The 10,641-nt window shown below is 46.0% G+C and overlaps 1 protein-coding gene across 2 annotated transcripts; it reads right to left on the minus strand.

Moving 5' to 3' along the window:
* Positions 1-2,874: 2,874 nt before the first annotated feature.
* Liat1 (ligand of ATE1) lies at positions 2,875-8,098 on the minus strand. Of its 2 annotated transcripts, none has more exons than XM_075942331.1 (2): positions 7,833-8,098; positions 2,875-3,410 (listed from the first exon to the last, which is right to left on the minus strand). In XM_075942331.1, the coding sequence occupies exons 1-2, from the start codon at positions 8,035-8,037 to the stop codon at positions 2,932-2,934; spliced, it is 684 nt and encodes a 227-aa protein (XP_075798446.1). In that variant the 5' UTR covers positions 8,038-8,098; the 3' UTR covers positions 2,875-2,931. The 2 variants fall into 2 exon arrangements, with proteins under 2 accessions (XP_075798446.1, XP_075798445.1); XM_075942330.1 differs by having other exon boundaries at positions 2,875-3,413.
* Positions 8,099-10,641: the final 2,543 nt, after the last annotated feature.

A 10,641-nucleotide genomic window follows, 5' to 3' on the forward strand; every position in this document is an offset into this window, starting at 1 on the left:
TGTCTTCCTTTGCCTCCCTTTGCATTCAGACTGGTGGTCTCCCTTGCCCTGTTCTTCCTTTGCCTCCCTTTGCATTCAGACTGGTGGTCTCCCTTGTCCTGTTCTTCCCTTTGCCTCCCTTTGCATTCAGACTGGTGGTCTCCCTTGCCCTGTTCTTCCTTTGCCTCCCTTTGCATTCAGACTGGTGGTCTCCCTTGCCCTGTTCTTCCTTTGCCTCCCTTTGCATTCAGACTGGTGGTCTCTCTTGCCCTGTCTTCCTTTGCCTCCCTTTGCATTCAGACTGGTGGTCTCCCTTGCCCTGTTCTTCCTTTGCCTCCCTTTGCATTCAGACTGGTGGTCTCCCTTGCCCTGTTCTTCCCTTTGCCTCCCTTTGCATTCAGACTGGTGGTCTCCCTTGCCCTGTTCTTCCTTTGCCTCCCTTTGCATTCAGACTGGTGGTCTCCCTTGCCCTGCTCTTCCCTTGCCTCCCTTTGCATTCAGTCCTTGTTTCAGGGCAAGTTTCTGGGGAATGCCAACTAAGACAATATGTAGCCTTCACTCACAGGTATCTGGAGAGAATGTGTGGGTTAAGCAACACAGAAAAAATAACAAAAACATATAAATGTGTATATCTATATATGTGTATGTGTGTGTAGAAATGGCGTCTCATATAACCCAGGCTGGACTCCAATTCATTAAATAGCTGAGGATGACCTTGAACTCCAGACCCTCTTACTGCTACTTCCCAAGTGGTGGAATTCCTGCTAGCAAGACATTTTGTAATGTTCCAGAATTTTGCTTAAAGTTCAGCCTGGTGACACAGACCTGTAATCCCGGCTACTAGGGAGGTTGGAGCTGGAAGAGCTGCAAGTTCAAAGCCCACTTGGGCTACCAAGTGAGTTCAAGGTTAGTCTGGGCATCTTAAAGAGACTCTGACTCAAAATAAAAGATACCAATGGGCTGGAGAGATGGCTCCGTGGTTGAAAGTGTGCTGCCTTTGCAGAGACCTGGGTTCTGTTCCCACATCAGGTGGCTCACAGTGTAACTCCAGCTCCAGAGGATCTGATGTCCTCTTCTGGCCTTCATAGGCACCCATGCCCACACACAGAGACACCAATATACATATAAGTAAAAAGATGGGACTGGAGAGACTGCTCTTCCAAAGAATCTGGGTTCAGTTCCCAGCGCCTACGGTTGCTCAGCAACTGTCTGTTAAATCCAGAAGAGGATTTTACACCCTCTTCTGGCCTCTGAGGAGGACACCAGGCACACATGTGAAGCACAGACAGACACATAGGCAAAGCATTCATACGCATAAAATAATTCTTAAATAAAAAGTAAAAAGAGGGCTACTACGGGCAGAGCTTGGCAGTGGGGTGCTTGCCTGGCATGCTCAGTTTCAATCCCAGTACTGAAAAACTTGAAAAGTAAAACTATCTTTATAAAATTAAAGAGAGAGAGAGAGAGAGAGAGAGAGAGAGAGAGAGAGAGAGAGAGACTCTCTATATATTCCTGGCTGTTCTAGGGCTTGCTTTGTAGACCAGGCTGACCTCAAACTCACAAAGATCTTTGTGCCTCTGACTCCCAAGTGCTGGGATTGAAGGTGTGCGCCACCACAGCTGGGGATATGAGCTCAATGGCAGTGTATACACGCATCAGACCCTAGCTTCAATCCTCAGTAACACACAGACAGAGCACACACACACACACACACACACACACACACACACACACACACACACACGTCTATTGAAAGAAACAACCTTGCTTTGGGGATCTCACATAATTATTTCCCAGGGATGACATTTTAGATTTTTTTGTTAATTTTAAAAACTAATATTGTATACGTATGGGTGTTTTGCCTGCATATAAATCTGCGCACCACAAGCTGATACCTGAGGAAGTCAGAAGTTGTCGTTGAATCCCCCGGAACTGGGGGTACACACAGTTGTGAGCGATCATGTGGGTGCTGGGAATCAAGCCCAGGTCCTCTGTAAGAACAAATGCTCTTAACCACTGAGCCATCTCTCCAGCCCCTGCTTTACTCTTAAGATTTATCTGCTTATTATTTTATGTGTGTGTATGCTTTGCCTGTATGTATGTGTACCATGTACATACCTGGTATCTGTGGAGACCAGAAAAGGGCATTAGATCCCCTGAAACTAGAGTTACAAAGAGTTGAATCTGGGTCCTCTGGAAGACCTAGGCCCCCAGCACCCAAATTTTAAACAACACATAAGAGCAAGTAGTGTATTTAGTTAAAAGAAAAAGACCTCCAGCTGAGTATGGAGCTGCACACGAGTAATCCAGCCCTTGGGAGGCAGGAGAATCAGGAGTTTAATGCCAAACTGGGCTGCATTGCCCTGTGGATGCGCACTCTGTAGGACTTTTATTCAGGATCAGCTTACGATTCAGGATATATGCAGCTACACATACTCTTTTTTTTTTCTGAACAACTTACAAACGTCAAAGCGTTGAGAAATTAAATTACAGAGATGACGGCTTACTTAAGAAAAAGGAAATTCCGATAGGCACAGCACTGTGCTCACAAAAGGAATGCTTACCTTTAAAATTAAATTTTTACCATTTTAACCCTGTGTGTGTGTGTGTGTGTGTGTGTGTGTGTGTGTGTGTGTGTGTGTACCTGCTTATGAAGGAGGCCAGAAGCATCAAATTCCCCTGCTGCTGAGGGTTGTGAGTAGCCTGATGTGGGTGCTGGGAATAGAACTCAGGTTCTCTGGAAAAGCAGTACACATCCTAACCGCTGAGCCATCTCTTCAGTCCCAGGGGTACCTTTCGAATAGGGATGGTGACTCCTTGGTACCTGGGCACCAACCCCACACTACAAGCATAGGCTTACTTTGGGTTCTGGTCTCATTTCTTTTTATTATGATTCTTTTTAAACATATAAACGTGTGGCAAGGAGGAGCTTGGCAGCGGGGTGGACCGATGTCACTCTGCTGCAGTGGTGGCTAATTCGGAGTGCACGAGCTTTGTGGCCTCAAAGTAGCTATGCGCGTGGTCACCCTTGGAGCTGGGCTGTTTGCTGCTCGGACCGCAGTCTTTGTCTGAGAGGTAGGGCAGGTTCTCCACGCTCTCCTCCGTGCTGGGATCCGAGTGGAAGCCCTTGAGGGCCACGAGCCGGTACCGCTTCCTCCGGTTCATCTTGTAGATGCGGATCCTTTCCTTTTCTGCCTCGGGGTCGGTCAGGACCCCATCCCAACGCAGACTCTCATTGATCTGGTTCGAAAGGCTCTCTTCTATTTCGGTAAAGTAGGGGTGACTCATGCTGCACGAATAGGGAAGGCCGTGCCGACTTTCCTCTTTATCTCTGGGCTCTGCTCTTGAGCCATGGTCTTTGTGGGGATTTAAGATGTCATGGAAAGATGAAGAAAGCGGCTGACTCTTCCGGCCTCGACTGTGATGTTTATCTGCTGAGGAGGTGAGGAGACAAATGTTTGTGCCTGCTAGAATGCCCTTGTGCCCGCTAGAATGCCTAATGAACCAGTGATGTAAGGAACGGGGCCTGCCCTTAGCCAGGGTTCAGATGGCAGGAACCTGGGGCATCGCCACTGCCTGGATGCTTTCATCAAGGTATTTTAGTGCCAGAGGCACCTTTTTCTTTTTGTGGGTGCACTCACGCCTTGTACATGCTAAACATAAGCTCTGCCATGACCTACACCCCAACCAGGGAACCAAGAGACTCTAAAGAGACCCTAACGTTTCACTAACTGTTAGTGTCAAGCGACAAAAGGAGAAGCCAGATCTGAAGGTCCTGTTCTTACTGCATCTGCTATCCCTCAACTTAACCTCATACCTGCACACCAAATACTCTTCCCATGTCTGTGACTCTACACCCGTCCAGACACTGTAGTAAGGGGGGGAATGGAAGGGACATGGGGGAAATTACAAATATTGTAATCAGTAGTGTACAGAACCAGGAAATGCTCTTTATTTTCCTTAAAGTGTTTTAAAAGATTTATTTACTTTTTGTATATAAGTGCTTTGCTTGAATGTTGTTTGTGCACCATGTGCATCCTGGTGCCCAGAGAAGTCAGAAGAGGGCATCAGATCCCTTGGAACTGGAGTTACAAATGGTTGTGAACCACCATGTGGGTGCTGGGAATTGAACCTGGGTCTCTGAAGGAACAAGTATTCTTAACCATGGAGCCATCTCTCCAGCCCCTCTTTTTTTCTTGTCCTTTTTTCCCCCCTCTTCTTTTTTCCCCCTGGTTTTTCAAGATAGGATTTCTCTGTGTAACAGTTCTGGCTATCCTTGGAACTCGCTCTGCAGACCAGGTTGACCACCTTGAACTCACAGAGATCTGCCTGTCTCTGCCTCCTGAGTGCTGGGGTTAAAGGTCAGAGGCACCACTGCCTGGATTTTTTTTTCTCTCTTTTTTTGAGATGGATTCTCACATATCTCCAGGCTGGCTTCAAGCTCCCTAAATAGCCTAGGATGAGCTTGAACTTCTGCCTGCATCTCCCAATGATAGAACTGCAAGCATAAACCAGCACCCCTGGTTTCTGATGTGATGGACTCCAGGGCTCTGTGGGTGCTAGGCAAACCTTCTATCAACTGAGCTACAAAAAGAGCCCAGGGGCCGGGCGGTGGTGGCACACGCCTTTAATCTCAGCACTCGGGAGGCAGAGGCAGGCGGATCTCTGTGAGTTCGAGACCAGCCTGGTCTACAGAGCTAGTTCCAGGACAGGCTCCAAAACCACAGAGAAACCCTGTCTCGAAAAACCAAAAAAAAAAAAAAAAAAAAAAAAAAGAGCCCAGGGACACTTATGTGCCTTTGCACGTTCCTTTCTTCCCTTCCCTCCCCTTCCCTCTCCTTTCTTCTCCCTCCCCCTCCCTTTTTCTCTGTTCACATCTCTAGCACTGCAGAATTGCTTGTAAATGCTATAAATGCTGATTTTTCATCAGCTCCTCTTTCGGTTTATATCTCCTCAAGAAAGGCAAGTTGTGGGAGGATTAAGGTAATAATAATAATAATAATACAGTTCAGTCTTGACATTTCCTCACCCTCCTATTCTCTGAAAACTATCTGCTGTCCCCTGCTAACAGTTTGGTTCCCACAGTCAAAAGTTGCGCCAAAAAGACAAAGAGAACTACTCCGTGTTTTGCTGGTACACCGAGAATCCATTGCCTTTTCCTCCCTTTAGCTCCATTCTGCCTGCAGAAGTCATGATAACCCCCATTGCTCCTTCCCCAAACCACAGCACTGTGGGAAGCCTGTAGCCCCTTCCACTACCCACACTGCATGTGCAGCCAATGCCCAACACCTGAGCCCATGGCTAGCCATGCCAGAGGTCAGGGCCACTTTCCTGCTGGCCAAAGCCACACAGGTGACACCAGAGTCACATCACTGCCGGGTGGAGTCATCCTGTTTCACCGCCGCATTCTTCATTAGAGTGGGCACTTGGTGTCTTTGCTAGAATATCTGGGGGTTCTATGATTGAACTTAGGGAGAGGCAGGGACTCTGGGTTCCTGGAAGGTGCTGGTGTATGTGTTCACAGGTGAAGGTCTTGGTAAGCAAGACTAGAGTTACCTGTTGTGGGTGTGATGTTTGTGCATGTCTATGAATGTAAGTGCCTAGCACACCTGTGTGGGTATAATGTTTTGGAGGAGGGTATCTGCTAAGTATTTTTGGATATTCCCAGTTGTGGTTTTTTCCACCTATGCAATAAACCAAATCCATCCGAATTAATAAAACCAGACTTAATCTGAGCAAAGCAATTCCTGGCTGACTCTCGGGGTAGAAAGCAGGAGAGAAATCACGTGGCTGGTCTATGGGCAGGGTCTTAACTACCCTGTAGGTGTGATCTTGAGCATCTCAGGGGAAGGAGCCACAGCTTGGTGGGGTTACTCCAGGGCGGGACTGGCAAGAGAGAGAGAGGTGGGACCGAGGTGGGGCTTCCACCTAAACAGTATCTATGCCTGTGAGCGTCTTAGAGTGCCTGCATGGGTATGATATATGGGTATATCTATGTGTGTCTAGGGTACCTGTGTGGGTATGATATACAGGTATATCTATGCATGTGAGCGTCTAGAGTACCTGCATGGGTATGATATATGGGTATATCTATGTGTGTGTCTAGAGTACCTGCATGGGTATGATATACGGGTATATCTATGTGTGTGTCTAGAGTACCTGTATGAGTATGATATATGGATATCTATGCGTGAGTGTCTAGAGTACCTGCATGGGTATGATATATGGGTATGTGTGTGTCTAGAGTACCTGCATGGGTATGATATATGGGTATATCTATGTGTGTGTCTAGAGTACCTGCATGGGTATGATATATGGGTGTATCTATGTATGTGTCTAGAGTACCTGCATGGGTATGATATATGGGTATGTGTGTGTCTAGAGTACCTGCATGGGTATGATATATGGGTATATCTATGTGTGTGTCTAGAGTACCTGCATGGGTATGATATATGGGTATATCTATGTATGTGTCTAGAGTACCTGCATGGGTATGATATACGGGTATATCTATGTGTGTGTCTAGGGTACCTGTATGGGTATGATATATGGATATCTATGCGTGTGTGTGTCTAGAGTACCTGCATGGGTATGATATACGGGTATATCTATGTGTGTGTCTAGAGTACCTGTATGGGTATGATATATGGATATCTATGCGTGTGTGTGTCTAGAGTACCTGCATGGGTATGATATACGGGTATATCTATGTGTGTGTCTAGGGTACCTGTATGGGTATGATATATGGGTATATCTATGCGTGTGAGTGTCTAGAATACCTGCATGGGTATGATATATGGGTATATCTATGTGTGTGTCTAGGGTACCTGTGTGGGTATGATATATGGGTATATCTATGCGTGTGAGTGTCTAGAGTACCTGCATGGGTATGATATATGGGTGTATCTATGCATGAAAGTGTCTAGTATCTAGTTGTGCAATTTGTGTTGGCATCTATGCATCTACGTAAGTACCTAACCAAATCCACATGTGTGCAGCCTACATGTGTATGCATGAAGGTGCCACCATACTTTAGATTAGTTGGATAGTGTCATATTGCTATAAGAAGGCATTGTAAAGAGTGTTAGTGATGTTAGGTGGTGGTGGCGGCAGATGCCGCCTTTAATCCCAGAATTTGGTAGGCAGATCTCTGAGCTCAAGCCCAGCTTGGTCTACAGAGCAAGTTCCAGGACAGTCACGGCTCCAAAGAGAAACACTGTCTTGGAAATCCAAAACCAAAACAACAAAAAGTGTGGGTGGTGATGGCAGGATGAGAAGGGTCCGCCATGAGTTTCCGCAGTATACAGCTGTCCCTTGGTGGAGTCCATTCACGGAAGATTCTGTCTACGTTTATTTACACGGGGCTGATTCCTACTAGAGGGGAGAGAGCCTGAAGTCTATCTGTTCCTCTGTGGGAGTATCAACTAGTATCTTTCCTTCTGGGCTAGTCTCTTTGAGAAGTCTGGAAGGGTGTGTTTGCCTGAGGAGCTAGGAAGTTGAAAGGAGGTGGGTATACATAAATTAGGTGTAAGGCTCTTGGGGTCGGTATCAGTGGGGGTATCTGTGTGGGGTGGAAGATCCTTAGATATTGAGGGTTCTTGGAGGAGGGGGTCTTTGGATATATTGGGACTAAAATTGGTAGAGACTTCCTTGGTAATTAAGGGGTCTCTGTGGCGGCGGGCATAGTCTTATGGGTAGGGCTGGGTATCTCTGGGCTGCCCCAAAGTGTCCTGTGTCACTGTCGGGGTGTGGTGTCTGTTTCTGGCCTGAGGTGACTTCCAGGTAGAAGGGGCATCTGTGTGAGGAATCTCAGGTCCAAGAGCCGAAGCAGCCTCGCTAGCTGCTCCTCTTACCGTCGCCCTTGCCCGAACCTTTGGTCTTTTTCTTCTTCTTTTTCTTCTTCACCTTCCGTTTGGCCAGATCGGAGGTGGTGCCCACGATGGGGGGCAGCTTGGAACTCGGGGAGCCCTCAGCGCCTCCTTCCTGCGCCTCCTCCTCGTCGTCGTCCTCTCCCTCCTCGCCATACTCCGCCGCTCCGGTCCCACCGCGGCCGGCCATCCGCCCGCGGGACCGCGACCTGCGCCGGGAACAGCCGAGGACCCGCGCCAGGCGGGCTCCAGGCGCTCACTGCTCGCCTGGCCACGCGTCTCCATGGCGACCGCTCCTCGTTGCAAGCTCAACCACTTAGTCGCCGCCAGGGGCCGCCTGCGCCTCTCGCCGTACGCATGCGTGTTTCTATTTGTTTGAGACCTGGTAAATCAAGGTGACCAGTGCGAAGCAGGATAGAGATTGTTCATGCTTGGGCTGACAGTGATATATCTTAGTCACTTCTGTGCCATTTTAAATTATAGCCCTTTTATTCTCTTTTTCTATTTTCTTATTTTATTTATCAAAAGAGAAATTTTATCTGTTTTGGACACGGTCTCATAAAGTTCGAGCTGGCTGACCTGGACTTAATTCCTCATTCTCTTGTACCTGCTCCCAAGGACTGGGATTACAGGCATGAACTATTGCTATCTGCACCCCCCCACACACACATACACACTTTAATAAATTGTCCAGGGTGGTCTGAAACTCTCACTGTATCCCAGCAGGCCTGGAACTCACGGTTTTCCTGCGTTAGCCTCCCAGTATCTAGGATTACAGGTATGAGACACCAGTCCTGGAACCTCATAAAAATAGTTTTCTGGGCCGGGCGATGGTGGCGCACGCATTTAATCCCAGCACTCGGGAGGCAGAGGCAGGCGGATCTCTGTGAGTTCGAGACCAGCCTGGTCTACAGAGCTAGTTCCAGGACAGGCTCCAAAGCCACAGAGAAACCCTGTCTCAAAAAACCAAAAAAAAAAAATAGTTTTCTGTTGGGCAGTGGTGGCATTAAAATCCCAGCACTCGGGAGGCAGAGGCAGGTGGATCTCTGCGAGTTCCAGGACATCCAGGACTGTTACACAGAGAAACCCTGTTTTGAAAAACAAAACAAAATTTGTTTTCTTTAAAAAAAGAATTTATTAATTAATGTTTATTTTGTGTATGTTTCACCTGAGTGCATGTGTACCTCTTGTTGAGGTTGTATGCATGTGCTTTTATGTTTGTTGTATGCATGTGTTTTTATGTTGTATGCATGTGTTTTATGTTGTATGCATGTGTTTTATGTTGTATGCATGTGTTTTTATGTTGTATGCATGTGTTTTTATGTTTGTTGTATGCATGTGTTTTGTGTTGTATGCATGTGTTTTTATGTTGTATGCATGTGTTTTTATGTTGTATGCATGTGTTTTTATGTTGTATGCATGTGTTTTTATGTTGTATGCATGTGTTTTATGTTGTATGCATGTGTTTTTATGTTTGTTGTATGCATGTGTTTTTATGTTTGTTGTATGCATGTGTTTTTATGTTGTATGCATGTGTTTTTATGTTTGTTGTATGCATGTGTTTTTATGTTGTATGCATGTGTTTTATGTTGTATGCATGTGTTTTTATGTTGTATGCATGTGTTTTATGTTGTATGCATGTGTTTTATGTTGTATGCATGTGTTTTATGTTGTATGCATGTGTTTTTATGTTGTATGCATGTGTTTTTATGTTTGTTGTATGCATGTGTTTTTATGTTGTATGCATGTGTTTTTATGTTGTATGCATGTGTTTTTATGTTGTATGCATGTGTTTTTATGTTGTATGCATGTGTTTTTATGTTGTATGCATGTGTTTTATGTTGTATGCATGTGTTTTTATGTTGTATGCATGTGTTTTTATGTTGTATGCATGTGTTTTTATGTTGTATGCATGTGTTTTTAATTTACTGGAGCTCTGCTGTGAGCCAGAGTACACAGGGCGAGACCAAGAAGAGATGGTTATATCTCCTTCACTCCTGTGCTGTCTCAGAGGTAAGAAGGGCACACCAGACCCTCAGGAATGGAGTTAAAGATATCTGTGAGCTGTGGTGCTGGGAACCCGGATTGGGTCCTCTGCAAGAGCATCAAGTGCTGCGAGCTGCTAGCCACCTCCTCATCACCCCACCCCCACCCCATGGCAATTCTTATCAAGACTATACTAGCAGGCTGGGGAATGTAGTTCAATGGCAGGGCGCTTATACAGCAAGTGGGAGACCCATGTGTCCCATCAACCCAGCACCACAGTTTTAAGAAGCCCAAGCTCGTTAATATAATTCAAAAGGCCTGATAGGATCTGTTGCTTACTTTTCTCTCAGGTTTAGCTGCCACAGGTCATATTATCCAAACATGACTTCCAAAAGCCTGAGGTGTAGCCTAGATGGCACCATGCTTGCCTAACATACATCAAGTCCTGTGTTTGATCACCAGCACCCCATATACTGGGCAGGGTGGCACATGCCTCTAATCCCAGCACTCAGGAGGTGAGGATAAATGAGGAAAGTCAAGATCATATATATACACACACACATACATATATGACTATTTCTGGACCCTCTATTATATTTCTTGTTCCATATGACTATACTTGTATTAATATCACACTGTCTAGATAATATAGCTTTGTAATTAGTATTTTTTATTTTATTATCTTTATGTGTATGGGTATCTTACCTTTCTTTATATATGTCTATGTATGCCTGGTGCCCATGGAGGCCAGAAAAGGGTGTCAGGCCTCCTGAAACTGGAGTTACAGAAGGTTGTAACCCACCATGTG

The sequence above is a fragment of the Microtus pennsylvanicus genome, chromosome 11 (genome assembly GCF_037038515.1).
Source record: "Microtus pennsylvanicus isolate mMicPen1 chromosome 11, mMicPen1.hap1, whole genome shotgun sequence".
Taxonomy (NCBI): Eukaryota; Metazoa; Chordata; class Mammalia; order Rodentia; family Cricetidae; genus Microtus; species Microtus pennsylvanicus.

What these genes read in the sequence shown, in the direction of transcription:
- Liat1 (XM_075942330.1), bottom strand. Translation starts at nt 8,037, where the DNA reads ATGGCCGGCCGCGGTGGGACCGGAGCGGCGGAGTATGGCGAGGAGGGA. An exon ending in AGGTTCGGGCAAGGGCGACG is followed by an intron (nt 3,414 to 7,832) that starts GTAAGAGGAGCA and finishes TCACCTCCTCAG; the next exon opens with CAGATAAACATCACAGTCGA.